At 39.3% G+C, this 20,696-nt stretch overlaps 1 protein-coding gene across 3 annotated transcripts in view; it reads left to right on the top strand.

The window, feature by feature from the left end:
- Positions 1-20,696, top strand: part of phf2 (PHD finger protein 2) — a 158,849-nt gene that overhangs the window by 54,873 nt on the left and 83,280 nt on the right. For all 3 annotated transcript variants that reach the window (XM_072582260.1, XM_072582259.1, XM_072582261.1), the window contains exons 2-4: positions 9,315-9,400; positions 14,381-14,492; positions 19,441-19,601. In XM_072582260.1, coding sequence (XP_072438361.1) covers positions 9,315-9,400; positions 14,381-14,492; positions 19,441-19,601 — 359 coding nt within the window. The remainder of the gene's footprint in view (positions 1-9,314; positions 9,401-14,380; positions 14,493-19,440; positions 19,602-20,696) is intronic.

The raw sequence follows: 20,696 nt of genomic DNA, 5'->3' as shown, positions 1-20,696 counted from the left end.
TAGGGCGACCAGAACTGGACGCAGTACTTCAGAAGAAGTCTCACCAATGACCTGTATAACTTCAACATGACTTCCCAACTCCTGTACTCAAAATGACTGAGCAATGAAGGCAAGCATTTTAAACACTTTTTAACCACCCTGTCTATATGTGATGCAAACTTCAAAGAACTATCAACCTGAACCCTTAGGTCCCTCTGTTCTACCACATTACCCCTGTTACAATCACAAAATTTATAGCCCTGTCATTGATCGGATACCTTCACTTTTTTTTTACCCACTTCAGTCCTGGCTGTTATGTGGGGGACTTGTTTTCATAAATCAGACTCAGCCTGGATGTCAGGGAATTCAAGGTTGGTGGGTTATACAAATCTTTTGCATCAAAACCTTTCACTTTCTCAACAAATGCTGATGTCAATCACAGTTGGAGCAGATTGGAAACACATTAGCAGGGAAAAAGAATAATCTTTTGTTTTGTCATTCATTTTTGCTCAATATGCACATAAAATAAGGTTTTGCATAGTTTCATACAGGATGTTTGCTGTTTATGTTTTATGTCTGAATACAGGTATTATCTTTTCCTCAGTGACCTATAGGGCTGGACTTCAGGAGGCAGAACAGACCATTCTGTAAAACCTATTCTATGGCACTAACCCACGAGAGCAGCGTAAAAAGGCTGAGGGTCAGACTTCTGCCTCTTAATAACAAGAAGTCCGACTCCTGAGGGCTGCTAGCCAGTCAGATTCCAGCAGTCCAAGAATTGCCAGTATTGGATGCTGCTGGGATTGCAAGCATCTCCATTAAGATGTGTGATGGTAAATGGAGTGAAGTAAGTCCCTGACATATAGGATGAAAGGATCAGGCACATCATGGAGGAGGAATGGGAATGATTATTGCAGGCCAGGTGGGGAGGATTAAAGTGACACCTTTGGAGGGATGTCCTTGCTTGTATACCCCTCTGCCTGCTTTTTCAGAAAAAACAGTTTAGAAACTAGTCAGTGGATTTTGTCCTGACTTCCACTGTCCAGTGATTTTTGGCAGTGGTGGAGGATTTCTACTCTTGACCAGTATTGGCATAAGATGTAGGAGCAGAAATTAGGCCAGTCAGCCCACTGAGACTGCTCCACCATTCAATCATGACTGATAAGTTTCTCAATCCCATTCTCCCACTCTCTCCCCATAACTCTTGATTCCCTTGATACTCAAGAATCTATCTATCTTAGTCTTAGAATATACTCAGTGACCTGGCCTCCACTGCCTTCTGTGGCAATGAATTCCATAGATTCACCACTGTGGCTGAAGAAGTTTCTCCTTAACTCTGTTCTGAAAGGTCTTCTCTTTACTCTAAGGCTCTGCCCTCAGGTCCTAGTCTCTCCTACCAAATGGAAACAGATTCCTAACATTTTTCTGCCCAGGTCATTCAGTATTCTGTATGTTTCAATTAGATCCCCCCTCATCCTTCTAAACCCTATTGAGTCCTCAAACGTTCCTCATTTGTTAAGCTTTTCATTCCTGGGACCATTCTCGTGAACCTCCTCTGAACACACTCCAGGGCCAGTACATCCTTCCTGAGATATGGGGCCCAAAATTCCAAATGTGGTCTGACCAGAGCCATATAGAGCCTCAGATGTACATCCCTACTTTTACATTCAAGTCCTCTCAAAATAAATGCCATCATTGCATTTGCCTTCCTGACTACTGACTCAACCTGCACGTTTACCTTGAGAGAATCCTGGACTAGAACTCCCAAGTCTCTTCGCACATCAGATTTTCTCCCCATTTAGAAAATTGTCCATGCCTCTATTCTTCCTACTAAAGTGCATGGCCTCACACTTTGCCATGTTGTACTCCATCCGCCACTTCTTTGTCCAAATACATCTGCAGTCTCCCCGCCTCCTCATTACTATCTGTCCCTCAACGTATCTTTGTATCGTCTGCAAACTTAGCCAGAATACCCTCAATTTCTTCATATCGATAAATAATATGTAAAGTGAAAAGTTGTGGTCCCAACATTGAGCCTTGCGGAACACCACTTGTAGCTGCTATCCTGAGAATTACCCTTTTATCCCCACTTTCTGCTTTCTTCCAGACAGCTAAGCTTGTATCCGTGCTAGCATCTTGCCTCTGACACCATGGGCCCTTATCTTAGTCAGTAGCCTCCTGTGCGGCACCTTGTTGAAGTCTTCTTGAAGTCCAGGTAGATAACGTCCGTTGGCTCTCCTTGGTCTAACCTGCTCGTTACTTAATCAAAGAATTCAGGCATGATTTGTCAGGCATGAGTTCCATGTAATGAAACCATGCTGACTTTGTCCTATTTTACCATTCAGAAATCTCATCCTTCACAATGGATTCCAGATCTTACCTATGACCGAGGTTAGGCTAATCGATCTGTAATTTTTCTTCTTTTGCCTTATTTCCTTTTTAAACAGGGGTCTCACATTAGCAATTTTCCAGTCCTCTGAGACCCTCCCTGATTCTAGCGATTCTTGACAGATCGCCACTAACGCCTCCACTATCTCTTCTGCTATCTCCCTTTGAACTCTGGGGCGTAGTCCATCTGGTCCAGGTGATTTTTTTCATCTTCAGGCCATTCGGCTTTCTAGCACCTTCTGCTTGGTGACGGCCACCATTCTCAGCTCTGCTCCCTCGCTCTCTTGAATTTTTGGGATATTACTTCCGCTGGGAAGATAGACACAAAGTAATTATTCAGTTCCTCAGCCGTTTCCATGTTCACCACTACTATCTCTGCAGTGCCATTTTCCAGCGGCCCAATGTACACCTTTGCCTGTCTTTTGCCGTTTATATATCTAAAGGAACTATTACAGTTTTCCTTTATATTTCTGACCAGTGTACTCTCATATTTAACCTTCTCCCGCCTTCTTTCTTTTTTTTTGTTGCCCTCTGTAGGTCTTTGTAAGCTTCACAATCCTCTGGTTTCCCATTGCCCTTCCCACACTATATGCTTTCCCTTTTGCTTTTCTGCTATCCCTGACTTCCATAGTCAGCCATAGTTGCCGCATCCTTCCTGAATCATGCTTCTTTTTCCTCAGGATGAATCTCTGCTTGTCTCCTGAATTACTCCCAGAAATACTTGCCAATGCTGTTCCACTGTTTTTCCTGCTAAGCTCCTCTCTTGGTCACTTCTACCCATCCCCTCCCTCATGCCTCTGTAGTTGCATTTATTCAGCAGAAATACCATTCTGTATTCTCCCTCTCAAATTGCAGAGTAAGTTCAATCATGTTATGATCACTGCCTCCTAAGGGTTCTTTCACCTTAAGCTCCCTTATCATGTCTGCCTCATTGCACAACACTAAATCCAGTTTACCTGTTCCCTAGTGGGCTCCACCAGAATCTGCTCCAAAAACCATCTCATAGTAATTCCACAAATTCCTTTTCTTGCAATCTACTACCAACCATGATCACTGTAACTTTTCCTTTCCTACACATCTTTTCTATCTCCTGGTGTATCATGCGCCCCAGTTCCTGACTACCATTTTGAGGCCTATACATAACTCCAGCTATGAGCAGGAACAGATACGGGACTGCTGAGTAAGTGAGGTAATATATTTGGGTGTTTGCTTTACCTGAAACACTACTTAGGTAGTGTCTCCCACCCATCCTCTTCCTCTAACCAACAAAAAAGGTTCTGTGCACTGATTTGTAAGGTTACTAGTTTTTTCAATAATCTCTTTGGAATTCAGAACAGTGGGAATGAATATAAGGGCAGTTGCATGCTCCTCCTGTAGGATGTGGGAGGTAAGGATTATCACTTGTGTCCCCACTGACTTCATCTGTGGGAAATGCACCCAACTCCAGTCCGTCAGAAACCATGTTAGGGAGCTGGAGCAGGATGAACTTCAGATCATGTGGGAGGTGGAGGGTGTAATAGAGAAGAGTTACAGGGAGATAGTCTCACCTCAGGTACAGGAAAACGGTAGGTGGAAGGGGATGGAAAGTGCAGTGCAGGGAACCCCCGTGGCCATTCCCCTCAATAATAAGTATACCATTTTGGATACTGTTGGGAGGAGGGATGGGGGGGAAACTACCAGGGAAAAGCCAGAGTGGCCACGTCTTAGGCACTGAGCCTGGCTCTGTGGCTCAGAAGGGAAGGAGGGAGAATAAAAAAGCGCTAGTGGTAGGAGACTCAATAGTTAAAGGAACAGACGAGATTCTGTGGTCGCAAACCACAGAAGGTATGTTGCTTCCGGATTCCCGGAAGGTATGTTGCTTCCTAAGTGTTAGAGTCCGGGATGTCTCTGATCAAGTCTTCAAAATTGTGAAGGGGGAGGATGAGCAGCCAGAAGTCGTGGTGCACATTGACACCAATGCCATAACTAAGAAAAGGCATCGATGAGGAGCTAAAAAGTGATTTCAGGGAGTTAGGTTGGAAACTTAAAAAGTAGTAATCTCAGGATCACCACCAGTGCGACATGCAAGTGAGGTGAGGAATGGGGATGGGTGCAGGTAAACACGTGGCTGCAGGGCTGGTGTAGGGGGGAGAGGTTCAGATACATAGATCTTTGGGATACCTTCAGGGATAGATGGGTCCTGTACATGAAGGACAGGTTGCACTTAAACTGGAGGGGCACCCATGTCCTTGGCAGGAGATTTGCTGGAGCATTTCGGGAAAGTTTAAACTAGTTTGGCAGTGGGATGGGAACCAGGGTTAGAGATCAGAGGAGAGGGTAGTTGTTGATTCGGCAGAAATAGAACGTAGACAGTCTGTCAGGAAGGATACACAGTTGATAGGGCAAAGAGATGAGTTAAAGTCTGACTATTTCAAGGCAAGGAGTGTCAGGAATAAGAGTCACAAACTTAGAGCATGGTTCAGTACTTGAAACTATGATGTTGTGGCCATAACAAAGACATGGACTTCACAGGGGCAAGAATGATTGCTGGATGTTCCAGGGTTTATATCTTTTTAAAAGAACAGGGATGGGGGGTAAAAGAGGAGGGAGAGTAGCATTAATTAGAGAGTGCATCACAGCTGCAGAAAAAGAAGGTTGTTGAGGAGGATTTGTTTATTGAATCAGTATGGGTGGAAGTCAGTAACAGGAAAGGAGTAGTCACTTTATTGGGTGGTTTCTATTGGCCCCCAATAGCAGCAGAGAGATAGAAGAACAGATTGAATAGCGATCTTGGAAAGGTGCAGATTTAACAGAGTTGTTGTTATGGGTGACTTCGTAGTGCAGATGGTCTGGATGGAGCCTATTTTTTAGGTGTGTCCAGGAAGGATTCCCAACTCAATATTAGGCTGACTGGGGGTGTGGGTGGTGGGGATGTCATATTGGATTTGGTGCTAGGCAATGACCCAGGCCAGGTGTCAGATCTCTTGGTGGGAGAGCATTTCAGTGATAGTGACCACAGCTGCTTCACCTTTACCATAGCCATGGAGAAGGATAGGAACAGTCACTATGAGAAGGTGTTTAATTGGGGGAGGGGAAATTATACTGCTATTAGACAGGAGCTGTGGAGTATAAATTGGGAACAATTGTTCTACAGAAAATGTATAACAGAAAAGTGGAGGTTGTTTAAGGAGCACTTGTTACGAGTGTTGGATAACTTTGTCCCACTGAGACTTGTCCCACAGGCAAGGAATGTTAAGGTGAAGGAGCCTTGGATGACAAGAGAAGAGGAGCTTCTCATCAAGAGGAAGAAGGAAGCTTACTTAAGGTTGAGGAAGCAAGGATCTGGCACAGCTTTAGAGGAGTACAGGGTAGCTAGGAAATAACTCAAAAATGGACTGAGGAGAGCTAATAGGGGGCACAGGAAAGCCTTAGCAGGAAGGATTAGGGAAAACCCAAAGGCATTCTACACTTACATGAGGAATAAGAGAATGATCAGAGAGAGGATCGGGCAGATTAGGAATAGTGGAGCGAACTTATGCCTGTAGTCTGAAGAGGTAGGGGAGGCCTTAATTACATTTTTTCCTCGAGTATTCACTAGACAGAGGGAGCTTGTTGATAGTGAGGACATGGTGGACCAGGTTAATAGGCTTAAACAGATTGATATTAAGGAAGTGAATGTGCTGGAAGTTCTGGGAAACACCAAGACAGATACGTTCCCAGGGCTGGACCAGATATATCCAAGGTTACTATGGAAGTGAGGAATGAGATTGCTGCTCCTCTGGTGACGATCTTTGCATCCTCACTCTCTACGGGATTAGTACCAGATGATTGGAGGGATGCGAATGTCGTTCCTTTGTTCAAGATAGGGAATAGGGAAATCCCTGGGAATTACAGACCAGTTAATCTTAGGTCTATGGTAAGCAAGGTACTGGAAAGGATTCTGAGAGATAGGATGTATGACTATTTGGAAAAACATAGTTTGATTAACGATAGTCAGTATGACTTTATAAAGGACAGGTCATGTCTCACCAGCCTTGTTGAGTTCCTTGAGGATGTGATGAGACAAGTTGACGAAGGTTAAGCAATGGATGTGATATATATGGATTTCAGTAAGGCAGTTGATAAGGTTCCCTAGGGTAGGCTCATTCAGAAAGTTAGGAGGTATAGAGTACAGTGAAACTTGGCTGTCTGGATACAGAATTGGCTGGCCAAAAGAATACAGCGAGTGGTAGTGGATGGAAAGTAGTCCACCTGGAGGTCAGTGACCAGTAGTGTCCCACAGGGATCAGTTCTTGGGCCTCTGTTCTTTGTAGTTTTTATAAATGACTTAGATGAAAAAGTGGAAGGGAGAGTTAGTAAGTTTACCAATGACAAGGTTAGTGGTGTTATAGGTAGTGTCAAGGGCTGTTGCAGGCCACAACAAGATATTGACAGGATGCAGAACTGGGCTGAGAGGTGGCAGAGAGATTGAGTGAGCTAGGACTTTTCACACTGGAGAGAAGAAGGAAGAGAGGTGACTTGATAAAGGTGTACAAGGTAATGAGAGGTGTAGGTAGAGTGGATAGCCAGAGACTTTTTCCCAGGGCAGAAATGGGGTCATAATTTTATGGTCATTGAAGGAAGGTAGGGGAGATGTCAGACGTAGGTTCTTTACACAGAGTATGGTGGGTGTATGGATTGCACTGCTAGCGGTGGTAATAGAGTCAGAGACATTAGGGAAATAAGTGACTGCTGGACAAGTGCATGGACAGCAGTAAATTGAGGAGTGTGTAGGATAGGTCGATCTTAGATTAAGATATATGCTCGGCACAATATCGTGGGCTGAAGGGCCAGTACTGTGCTGTTCTGTTCTCTGTTCTACGGTTTTCCTTTTAACCTTTGCAGTTCCTCAGTTCTACTCACACAGATTCTATATCATCTGACCCTACTTCATTTCTTACTAATAGGACAACCCCATCCCCTCTGCCCACCTGCCTATCTTTTCGATAGGATGTATATCCTTGAATGTTCAGCACCCAGTCCTGATCCCCTTGTAGCTACGTCTCACTGATGATACTTGCCAATTTCGATCTGCACCACAATCTCAATTACCTTATTCCTTATACTGCGTGCATTCAGATATAACACCTTCAATCCTGTGTTAACCGTTCCTCTTCTCATTGTCATTTGTTTGTCCAGTGTGCTTGAAATTTGATTGCTAACCCTATTTGTGTTTGTGCCGGAGATTTTAATAATCTCTCCTGAGTTCTGCAGTTTTACCTCCTCCTTTAATTTGGGTCTTCTAACTTCCCCTGTAACTGAGCCCCCCCCCACCCCCAATAAGTTTAAAGTCCTGTCCACAGCCCTAGTTATGCGATTCGCTAGGACTCTGGTCCCAGCGTGGTTCGGATGAAGACCATCCCATCAGAACAAGTCCCTTCTTCCCCTGTACTGGTGCCAATGTCCCATTTCTCCCATACAAATCTTTAAACCACACATATACCTGTTTAATCTTATTGACCCTGTGCCAGTTAGCTTGTGGCTCAGATAGTAATCTAGAGATGATTACGTTTTTGGTTCTGCTTTTTAATTTAGCTCCTAGCTGTTGATACTCCCTTAGCAGAATCTCTTCCCTAGTTGGACCATGACCACTGGATCTTTACCCTCCCACTCCAAGTTCCCCAGCAGCCCATATGAGATATCCTGAACCTAGCTTTATTCATTTGTCAACATTGGTTGAGGTCAGAATTGGTTGTGACACCCTTGATGGGTGAGTGGTCTGCTAATATTCATTGTCAATGTGTATACATGAGTAATGGTTTACTGGATGATGCACTGGAGGTTGAAGTAATGTTTTAGTGGGACTGAGGACGATAAACATTAAAGACTTATAAAACAAAAAGAAAAATACAGTTTCTGAGGTATAGTACTGTGGAATTTTTATTGCAGAGGGCACTGTAGCTTCAGTGGGAAATGAGAAATTGGAGGAAATAAATGAAAATCAGTTTATTGGATTTGAGATGATATTGCTGTCTACCTCTTAATAGTAGCTACAGTTCTGGCATCATAGTCCTCCTGAATGTTTGGGTTTACAATTTCCATCTGCTTGTGCAAATCAGGTCAAAACTCCTTTGAACTGCTATACATTTTGAGCTAAAATCTTTGTTTCATTTTTTTGGATTATTTTTGAGCTTGTATCAGCTATCTTTGTTTCATTTTTTTTGGATTATTTCTGAGGTTGTATCAACTACATATTTGGATAACTTTAAATTCCTTTTTGTTCCATTAGTTTGCAAAGAGGTTTGTTCATACCAGTTAGAACATGAATTGCATTTCATTATTTAATATTATAATAGTGACCTATCAGCCACAAGGCATGACTATTTCTATTCCACTTCTAATATTTCATATATTCTACATTTACAAATGAAATAATGTAGAGTTGGTTCTGATATGATGTGATAATTCCATTCTCGTGCAACCTTGCATTATAAGAAAATCGAGCAATAGCCGCGCCATTTAGGCTAATGGGGCCGGAATTGCTTTCTAACCAATGCAGTTAAGGAAAGTTCATGTTCTACAAATAATGGTCTAAATTCTTCAATTGTGTTAAAGCTAATTTGCATTGAAGAAACACGTGTTATAACAGTACTGACTGTTCTGCCTTAAAAGGGTGTAATGAATTAGATAGGTCCTATTAAGGGTGGGTGATGCATCTCTTCTGAAATTTACAGCTACCCATGATTTAACTTAGCAGTCATTCATATGGATCATGATTTATTCAACTTTATCAATTATGGTGAACCTTTATTATTATGATTTATTAAAAAACCTGAATCTGTTGTTAATCTCATTATTTAAAATTATCACTTTATATAGGTTACAGAGAACAAAACACAGCAAACACCAAGTCATTTATAAATAATTGTTTCAGAATGAATGCAGCCTTTCATTGATGTAACATGCCTTTATATTTGGAATGATTACAGCTGTGTTGGCGTTGAAGAGGATGAGGCACCAGATATTGATATCTATCACTGTCCAAACTGTGAAAAAACTCACGGCCAGTCTACAAGTAAGTTATGCATCTGGATTTTGTTTGAAAATAAAAGTTTGATCAGCATATTCTATTATGTTTGTGCAACAAGCCATATCCCTTTTAAATCAATATTTGCTATTATGCTAATGTAACAAAAATTAGAACTTTCCTCCAGCTCAATAGGTATGCTTTGAAAAGTTAACATTGTAAATAATTTGACATTATGCCTCAATAGAGTTTATGTGCAATTCTGGAGTCATGATTTTGAGTCAAAGATAGCAGAAACTCAAGAGTAATTTGTTCCCTTGATATGAAACTACAAATTTTTAAGGAAAGAATGATTACTCCGTCGTCATTTGACTTTACATATATCAATTTCATTGCTTTTGATCTTCCGTTAACATGGAAGCAATGCTGCTATTCACATGCCTAATTTCTTTCTCCTTTTTGTCTTTGGTGCCCTTGATTTACCTACCTCTGTAGCTAACTCAGATATGGGCCACACCTCTACTTCTCAGATACTGAGGGGTACAAACTTGAATATGGTGCATAATTAGCCAGTTATACGTCAGCTATATCAAGCTCTTAACTTTCTTACTGTTTCACCATAGTATGGGGGTCTCATAATGCTAAGGTTAAATATTACAATTTTACCCCAACCTAACTAAAACAGTCAAAACCAGAGATTGAATCTGGTTTACTGTCACGGCTTCTTTATTAAAAAGAATGTGAAATTTCACAGAATTAACTTAAACCTTTGTAAAGGTGTCACAAGATTATTTCAACTCCTGGAATTTACAGTCACCCAACAGATTAATGTAGCACCCAGTAGAGGGACAGAAGAATATGTAGGACTGGAAATAATTAGTTCTTATTCTTCCGGCTGACTGCACTAATTCTGTTGTTTTCTCATTGAGTTTCCACTAGGAGGCATGTTATTCCAGAAACTGTCTACCTCAATAGCAGATTTAAAAATTCAAAATTTTCAGGCTGCTGAGAAATTCTGAGAGTTCCTCACTGGTTCTCCAAGACTGGAGATGCATAGAATATTTATAAAAGAAAAGTGAATGTTTGATCTCTGAACTGTCCAATCTGCTTGAAGTTCTAAGTGATAACTTTACTTAATATGCCTCTAGAATGCCCTCCTCTCGAAAACATAGAAAAACATGAAGCATTTAACTTCAAGGTAGTGATAAAGATTCTAGCACATACAGAGATCTCATATCTGATGAAGATTTAAGACTCACTTCCACTATTATAAATTCATCAGCCATATCTGTTACAGGCCTGTCTAAACCTGAATAATGATTTCTGATCATTTTCAATATTTCCAAAAGAATCATCCAGAAGCCAACCCTTTTGATCATGAATCCAGAAACTTTGGATCTGAATCCACCATTGCTTTATGTATACAGCATCCTTTTGAAACTGTAGTTGTAAATTTTTTAGATAATCAAAAACTGGCATTCTAATGACCTCATTAGATAATAGTGAATATTCTATGCATCTCCAGTCCTGGAGAGCCAATGAGGAGCTATCAGAATTTCTCATCTACCTGAAAATTTTGAATTTTTGAATCTGCTATTGAGGTAGACCGTTTCTGGAATAACATGCCTTCTAGTGGAATGTCAATGAGAAGACAACAGAATTAGTGGGGCCACCCGGAAGAGTAAGAACTAATTCTTTACAGTCCTACATCTTCTTCTGTCCCTCATGATGTGCATCAAGTATCTTGTATGGCAAGGAAATGTAATAGTGCATAATGTTCGATCTACGTTTATTAGGTAAGATGGTGGCTATATTCAAGTATAGTCAAGCTATTTGTTTGTAGTATTTTTTTAGGAGGCACGAGCCTAAATGGAATTTTGGAGATATGAGAAGGCCTTTTCACTAGTATAAATACGTGTGTCACAAATGTCACTCTAGGATACTGTGGAAGACAAGCTTTCAATACACATATTATAAAGCGAGTTTAGAGAAGATTTGAAGCTCAGGTTGAGATTTTGGTTGTAGGTTTGCTCACTGAGCTGCAAGATTCATTTCCAGTTTCGTTACCCTACTAGGTAACATCCAAAACCTATTATAAAATTAGAAAAAGACCTTTCGATTCATAAAATGCAATGTATCATTATTGACAGGTGGACAGGAATAATTCTGCCTTTTGTTTGAGAAGAATGGAGTACATGACAATCATACATAGCAGGATTACTACTTATTGAGCTGTCTTCAGCAGGGTTCAGTTGCTGGAAGGGTTCTGGAGCTAAGAGAAAAAGGACAATGATGGCTTGGGAGGCTGGACATTAACAAGTGACAGTCATGGGAATATAGATTGAAGTTATCAAATTAGCTGTATATTGAATTACTCAATCAACAAAAAGCATTTAAATTGTCTGCTTTCAGAAATATCTCTTATTATTTTGTCTTTTACACCATTTGAGTTCAATATATGCATATCTTAAATAATACAAATACAGTTAATACCTACTTTTTATGTTTAAGGCCTGAGTTAGTGGTCAGTGTTTTGTATCAGTTGATGATAAGTTTTCTATTGTAAAACTAACCTTTTTATATCAAGACTGTGCAGAAGAAGACCACCTGTGATTTTTTTTTAACAATTTCCATGGTATGCTTGTTATGTTTTGTTTCTACTAATATTAATTGGTAGTTAAGGTTTGTGTGGGTTGACCAGTGAATTGTTCAATTCTGCTTTTGTTGAAGCCTTATCCATTAGCTGACGAATCACAGATCATTATCCATAACTATTTCCAGTACAGAATTAAATGTTTGACCAACAGCAAATGAAATGCATGCAGGCTAAGCGAATTGTACATTTTTTTTCCTTGCCTGGAAAAACAACTTGAACAATTTCACATTGGTTCTGTTATAGCCCATACAATAAGTTGTGAATGTTGTATAGATATTTAGTGCACATTTCATGATGTCTTAACTTTTTTTTATCAAAAAGGAGAAGCATACAGGCCTGTGTAAAGCACTTCAAGTTCAATTTCAGGGTTGGTTGAGGCCAGTACTTCTTGTCTTGCAATATTCAACATAGTATCACTTGGTTTTCTTTGTAGAATTTCATTGGTTCTAGTCACAAATTCTAGTTTTGTAGAATCACTTCCTTTCTGGGATTGGACATTAACAAAAACTTTCTTTATTTCAAGTAAAAAAACTGGTTTATTTCTTGAGTTTCACTAACGAGTACATTTATTTGTGGATGTGCATGGCATTTATTGCAATAAGAAATCGTGTTTACAATCATGATCTAACATTGATCCCATTTTGAGTGATGGCCTTCAAAGTTTGATTTTCCGGTATAAAGATGCTTGCCTGTGACTCAATCAATCAATTGAACTATCCATTTAGTTTCTACTTTGGATTTTACTGAAAACGTAGACCTGCAAATAATTGTCTGCAGTATTAAGTAAAAATGCTCAGTTTAATTAAGCTGTTAAAAGTTGTCATCTAAGAATGAGCTTTATATCTCCTAATATTGCAGACTGCAATTCCTAGACTGTTGCTTGTTACCTCTGCAAAGGACATTGCACCTATTCATATTATTTATCTCATCATCCGTTGTTTTATCTGTCACATCTGTAATAAACCAGAATTATTCCTGTCCACCTGTCAATAATGATACATTACACTTTCTTTATTGCAGACCTGGTATGTGCCACACACAGCTTTGACAATAAGGCTAATGAATCACTAAACCAGCAAGCTTATCATCACTCTCATCCAAAGCCGCAGACGTATACCATATAGTTTGGTTTCACCATTTCTCCATATTGTGCTTTAATGTTTGTGTAATCCCAAAATCTCTTTTCTTAAAATCCATGTGTTATATTTACTCACTCATTGATGCTATCACAGTCCACATAAGCATTAGGTCAGATAATAGACAAGCTAGTTCTTAATGAGTGCTATTGAATTTCAAATGCATAGGTTTTGCCATTTGTCCTGCATTATAAAAACTTGAAGCACAGTTGTTACTTCAGTACATGTATAAGTTGAAACACTGAACTCGTAAGGCAGCAAATAATAATCTAATTATTAAACTGTAATAGTTTATATGTACTAGACCAGAAAGAAATGCTGAAATTTTGCATACTTACTTTTGGCAAATCTTCTGTTATGGAAATGAGATCAGCTTGAGAAGAAACTCTCAACATCAAAGTTATTGTAGGCTGTACACAGATAGAAAGAAACTGGTTCAAAGTTGAGAAGGGACTCAATAGGAGGAGCTATAGAGTCTCAGGAAAAGTGGAAGCAGAATTACCTTAGGGGGAGCAAAGGTATAGGACACATAACAAAACTACATACTGTCTATGGAGTGTGTGGGAAACAGAAATGAGTTGATACAGATTATGACCTCTTGAAATAAAAGAATCCAATGTGATTCCACTGTAAGATTGACTTGATTTACCTTTGGCACTTAAAGGATAGCTATCTTTAATGAAGGAAGAATAACTAATTCAAACATTTGTTATTGTTGTCAAATGGTTGCACTATCACTTCGGAGCAAAACAAAGGTCATGGATTCAACACCCACTCTACCAATTTGTTCCCATAATCGAGGATAGCATTTTATTTGAGAGAGTGCTTTGCTTATTTGAAGTTGGTCTCTTTCAGATAAGATGTTAACTGAAACCTCTGAAACATGTGTAAATGATCACCAGGCCACTAAGAGGAGTAGCGATATCCTGGTTTTTTCACTGAGATTGATCCTTTGTTCAAAGCCTAAAAAAGATGATCTGATTTTGTTGCTGTTTGTGGATTTGCAAGTGTGTATATTTACTGCTGAATTTCCTACATTACAAACAGGGACTACACTTCAAAAGTACTTAATCAGCTGTAAAGTACTTGGGGACATCTTAGAACCACGGAGGACACTTATTTAAAACACTTGTGCTCTTTCTTTTCGTGTTACATCCCAATTAAATGGAAATGTTCAAATGCAGTAATGTTTTATTCATTATTTTCAGCACAGTATTTTCTTCTTCTCCTTTCTAGTGAAAAAGAAAAAGCAAAAGTATGAGCCAATACATACTGTGGATATTACACGACCAGTTCAAAATGGAAGCCAAGTGTTTATAAAAGAGCTCAGAAGCCGGACCTTCCCTAGGTAGGAATTATCCCATAAGAAGTATTTGCCTATGAGAAATTACTGACTGTGAAAATTGTTTACATTTTTATTTGTTATGGGAGTTTACTCATTATTTAAACTGAGAAATGTAAATGACATTTAATAAGTTAAATATAATAGCTACAAAATATATTTATCTCTTCACTAACAGTTGTGAATTGGTAATGCATAATGAGCAAATTGCCATAATTATTGTTGATGTCTTATTCCAAATTCTTAATTAAACAAACTATATATATTCTGCTTGAAAAGGATACTTTTGTCCTGTTGAAAATTGCATTTATATAATGCAGGAAAAAAAGTGTCTAATCAACTATATAACTCTTTCAGTAAGATTTTGTTTTAAACAAATGTAAATTTAATTAATGCAGAAAACTTACTTTTCAAAGCTGACTGCTACACTGTGGGATTTTTATAGAATTCAGTTCACGGCCAGCAGTTCATATTTTGAGATAACATAATAGCAGATCCATTGTAAGTTAGTTTTTTTTACTTTTATTCTGCAGTTTTAGTTTATCAATCATCGAATAGTAAAACTCAACTTTGCAGGATCAATAGTCATCGGAAGTTTGAATATACAAGTTCAGAAAAGACCATAAGACATAGGAGTGGAAGCAAGGCCATTCGGCCCATCAAGTTCAATCATGGCTGATGAGCATTTCAATTCCACTTTCCTGCACTCCCCCAGTAACCCTTAATTCCTTGCTAGATCAAGAATTTATCAATCTCTGCCTTGAACACACCCAACGTCCCGGCCCCCACTGTGCTCCATGGCAATAAATTCCACAGGCCCACTACAATTCCACAGGCTGAAGAAATGTCTCCTCATTTCTGTTCTAAATTGACCCCCTCTAATTTTAAGGCTGTGCCCACGGGTCCTAGTCTCCCCACCGAATGGAAACAACTTCCCAGTGTCCACCCTTTCTAAGCCATGCATTAGAAAAGACACCTGTGCATCATTTGCTGCTCCAAGTGTCCAGGAAAATTTTATCTCACAATAATGTGTACAACATTTAACAAGTGTTTCAGCATGACCTATCTAATTCTCTCTTGAACTTGCTGACATAATCAGTCTTACTAGAGGACACAGATTCAAGATACAGAGGGAATGTTTAAAAGAGATGTGATATACTGAAAATCTCTCCTAACTCACATTTTTATTCTGTGTATTTTTCGGAAAGATAGTCTGCTTGTAACAAATCTAGTTGCCTTCATTTGTACAGTTTGATCATTATTTTGTAGATGGACATATGTTGTACATTAATATATTTCAACTTGATTATTAGTTTATTTATTTCAAGATCTTGCTTAGATAACTTTCCAAAAGCACCATGTTACGAAAGTAGTGTGACTAATGGAAACAACTTACAGTGTGAGGTTAATGGAGTGCTTATTTGTATTCATGTAATAGGAATTAATTGGGAATTCACTTCTATATATAAGAGTTGACTGAATTTCTGGTGATTTGATTTGGAGGTGCATGAATGTAACATATGTCTGTGTGAATAAAAGCTTATAATTATGTAAAGATTAGAAGTGAAAAGAGAAAATGCTGGAAATGTTTATCAGGTCAGATAGCATCGATGGAGAGAAACAGATAATGTTTTAGAAGTTGAATATTTTGCATTTGCTTAAAAGATTATGCTCATATTTTATTGTTTGCACCTTGCTATCTGAAATAGAAGGTGTAACATTTCATTAAGCAAAGCAAATCAGAGAAAATTATTAGAGCAACTGATAATATTGCAAATGTTATTTATATTGAGCTTTCTTGCTAAAAGTCAGTTATCTTATATCCTTTTACTTTTTGCATAAAAACAGTGGCTTTCACATTGCAGTTATAAGCTTTTCAAGACTATCATTCAACCATAGAGGAATTTAACTAATCATTTAAAAGGAACAATTTCAAAGGTAATGAGAAATTGGTACCTGCTGATTGGTGAATATTGTCCCCTATTAAGTGTAAAACATGCATTTCCCACCCCTGCATGTGTACTATTGCCTTTGTTGTGGTTCTGTTCGCCGAGCTGGGAATTTGTCTTGCAAACGTTTCGTCCCCTATCTAGGTGACATCGTCAGTGCTTGGGAGCCTCCTGTGAAGCGCTTCTGTGCTGTTTTCTCCAGCATTTATAGTGGCCTGTCTCTGCCGCTTCCGGTTGTCAGTTCGAGCTGTCTGCTGTAGTGGCCGGTATATTGGGTCCAGGTCGATGTGTTTGTTGGGAATGAGTCTGTGGATGAATGCTTCTCCCAAACTTTGAACTATTGCCTTTGTTTTGTAGTTTAAGGGGCGTTGTGAGGAGGCTACAGCAGAAGATACTTCTGCAGGACTAGATAACTAAATCAATCTCCAAGGAATAGCACATTAATGAACCTGTGCCCAATTAGGAATTCATTGCTGGGATCAATGGTGGTCATAACACTGCACAGAATGGGAAACAATCACCCTATAATGATATTCCTGAGTTGGAAACTAATTAATGACCAGTAGGCTGGCACACCATCTGATCAAAATTGTTGGGCAGGCTCTTGATGCTGGAGAAACCCTGGGAAGCACTCCAGCTCACAAGAAACTACTATCACATTGAAGTTGCAAACACCTCAAGGCTATCATTCAAGCATAGAAGAAGTTAATATGTCAGATTAGAAACAGAGAGTATCATGCCTCCATCTTCTCTCCAACACTTTTAACTTTTAAAATGCCCTCAGCATAGCAGAACATCATGAGATAGGGATAGTGTATGGTCAGAGCTGAGACCAATCAGGTGACTTCAAAGCTGTTCTTATGCATTGTTCCAGTGTCTGCCACTGATCTTTCACCTCCCAGGCAGCTGCCCTTGTCCCTTACGCCTTAAGGTGGTGGGGTCGGTCTACAGACCGATTAGAAAATAATGACAGTTGGCTTAAATAGGTTTCTAATAAGGTTTCATTGATGACCTGCCAGGTAGCTAACCCTACTGACTGCAATCCTGCGTCCAAGAGAAAGGCCTGGGGCCTGAATGAGGCCAGTGCCAACAAACTAACATATTGATGAGTTTTTCAACTGCACCCATGTGGGATTGAAATCTTGCCCTGACTTTCATCCTTTGTTCAGTATACTGACTGTGTTTCATGAGAAATGCTGTTCCAAAGGATACAATCTGTTCAGTGGAATATGCCAATTTTGCTCACAGAATCAGAGTGTGAAAGCTGAACATTCCATGAAGGAGTTGATCACTTCTTCCACTAGAAGTTAAGAATATAAAGTATGCAACAAAATTTCAATTTAACCCAACAACGAGGAACCCATAGACAAATTGGCAGTTTTCCCATTGAGGATGATTTCTTAATTATCAGCAACTGACGTATTTTGAATTGCTGCCTTGCTTTTGATTGAAAACCTTCCAAAACTACTTGACAGTTCAATGATAACAAAATCCCAAGAATTATTGCATTGCAAGCAGTTGGAAGTCATAGGTAGGAAAACAAGCTGATGATCAGAAGAGGGTGTGTTTTCCTTCAGGTCAGATTGCTAAATGCCAACCTTTCATTTGAGTACTTGGGGATTGAAAGCTCCGACATCAAGACATTTAGAGAATAGATGATGTATGTGTGGATGTCCTTTTTTTCAGATATGGTGGGCTATTGCAAATCTCTTGTTTTTCCTCCTTCTAGATAAAGAATTGATCAGGCTTTGATGACTTTTTGCTTTGTACTTCAGATTTGGGGACAAAGGAATCTGTTAGAATTAAGTGGATGGTTAATTACATGAGCATCCTTTGCATCTTTTGCAAGCCGTGACATATTAACTGATTAGTTCTCCTTCATTGGTCCAATATTCCTTCATTGTTCCTGCTGTCAGCGTATTTAATAAAAAGAATTCTTTGACCATTCTTCTCCATCCCTCTGAATCTTCGAAAAGTTGAAGAATAACTATAGTTTGCTATGCTATTGGTGTACACAGGGAAAACATGAATAATGGGTAGAATTGTACAGATTCCCTTTAATGAAGAAAAATTAAAAATTGAACTTTTTGATGAATGTAACAGAGAAGGTGGATGTATGGAATAAAGTGAATGTTGTCTTTTTGACTTCATAAAGTGTTTTATAAAGTATTTGTAACTTTCTGGAGAACAGAATTGAGTCTCATGAACTAGGAGTGTCAGCTTGGATATAAAGATATAAAATTTATATCTAAAAACATTAGCAAGTGATGAAAATTGCTGTTTTCAGACTGGAGTGTTCCTAATGTGCTTAGACCACTGCTTTTCTTTATTTTCCTACATGGAACTGGAAAAGACTTGATAGGCATTCTTTCTGCACTGAAGAAGGGCTTATGCCTGAAACATCAATTCTCCTGTTCCTTTGATGCTGCGTGACCTGCTGCACTTTTCCAGCAACACATTTTTAAGCTCTGATCTCCAGCATCTGCAGTCCTCACTTTCTCCTATTCTTTCTGTACTGTAATGGCTTAATGATTCAATGAAATGCATTCTGTTCCTCTTCACTATTCCATTGAAATGTTCATCAGTTTGAGTTTTTATTTGCAGATTATTCTAAAGCTGAATTAGGAAGATGTTATTTTGTAGGCAATGTGCAATCATGACATGCCAGCAGTATTTAAAGTCTGTGAGAAATGCTGAGTAGCTTATTCCCATTTGATTTGCCCAATGGCCTGTAGTCCAATCAATATGTGCAGCTCAAGAGTTGGTTTAAAAATGAGGATTAATAGTAAGTAATTTACCTTTTTTGTGATTATTATATGGACTTTGACCACAAATATTCATTGTGAAAATATGACAAAGAACACAACTATAAACAACTGGACCTCTACTCAAAAACACACATGATACTTCTATGTGTAAGATGTAGAAAATTGAGGGCATAGTTGAAATAACAACTTCTGTCAAAAGCTATTATTGAACTGAAGCAAATCTATTTGTTTGTTTAGTGCAGAGGAGGTTATTCAAAGGCTGACTGGAACTCAACTATCCTTGGGATTTCTGGAAGAAAATGGTTTTACTGGGCCTATTTTGGTTGCAAAGAAAGACGGTTTGGGATTAAGTTTGCCACCACTTACATTTTCTGTTAGTGACCTTGAAAATTATATTGGTAAGTATTTGACTTATCAACAGGTTATGTTACACTTAAAGAGAAGAAAATGAAAAGGATAATTTCCTTCCTTATTCTATAATGTACTCTTTGCCAAGAATACATTTTGTTCTTTTTTTTTAAACACTTCTTTTTCATGTATTTTGTTCAAAGTAGTCAAATTCTGAATGATTGAATAATGAAAATTGTTGTACAACAAGAAATAGCTTTATGTCTAGCATATGCATGAGTTGCAATTGCAATGGCAGTACCTTAAAGGGCCCTGAATGATATGGGTTGTGGAAATATGAGAGAATTGTGTGAGAAGTCCAGTGAGGCCTTTCACAATATCAAGAGAAACTAGCCGTAATTTTGAACTAAGTTCCAGATATCGATATAAGATTCTCAGTAGGGAACAGCGAGATGCCTATTAGCGGGAATTATTGCATGTTATTGGCCTCATTAACTGCAAATTGTGCCTTGTGACTATGTAGCTTCCTATTCTACCAGCTGTTGCGAGGAAACTTGACATCGTCAACTGTCACAGCATGTACCTGTGGACTTCAGTTCACCACTTGCTTCTCTACACCACCTTCTTGGACAGTGGCAACAGCATCTCAGAGCACACTCTAGAGCACTGACCACACTCGCATCTCATCTATGGTTGCTGCCATCCGACATCTGCCAGCCTTTCAGAAACCTGAAGGTACCTCTTCGATCTCCCCAAAGGATGATTTTGCACTTTGAAGCTGCACTTTGGAGCACACTAGCAGCTACCATTGCAATGCTGCTGCAAGGACAGGGCTGTTCACTTGCAGTCTTCATGTTCTCTTACTCTAAGATTACTTGGCTTCTCACAACATCCTTGTTTTGCCTTACATTTCAGTGCTCTCCCTTCTTAGCCAGAGCAACTGGGTCCACAGTACTGCTGTCTTGCCTTGCCACTTAGTGCAGACGCAAAGCCAGGAAGCTTGTCATGGTTGTCAGCAGTCCTCAGCCAAATCAGGGGAGACCAAGGGGTCCTGGTACAGTAAGTTAAGGGCAGCCTCCAATGCCAGTCCAGAGACTTGGGCACTGTCAGTCTGTTATTCATGGCCATAGGGTAAGGATTCTCTT

The sequence above is a fragment of the Chiloscyllium punctatum genome, chromosome 12 (assembly GCF_047496795.1).
Source record: "Chiloscyllium punctatum isolate Juve2018m chromosome 12, sChiPun1.3, whole genome shotgun sequence".
In the NCBI taxonomy this organism is placed as follows: Eukaryota; Metazoa; Chordata; class Chondrichthyes; order Orectolobiformes; family Hemiscylliidae; genus Chiloscyllium; species Chiloscyllium punctatum.
Note: the sequence above shows the minus strand (reverse complement) of the source record. Positions and strands in the feature narration are given on the sequence as shown.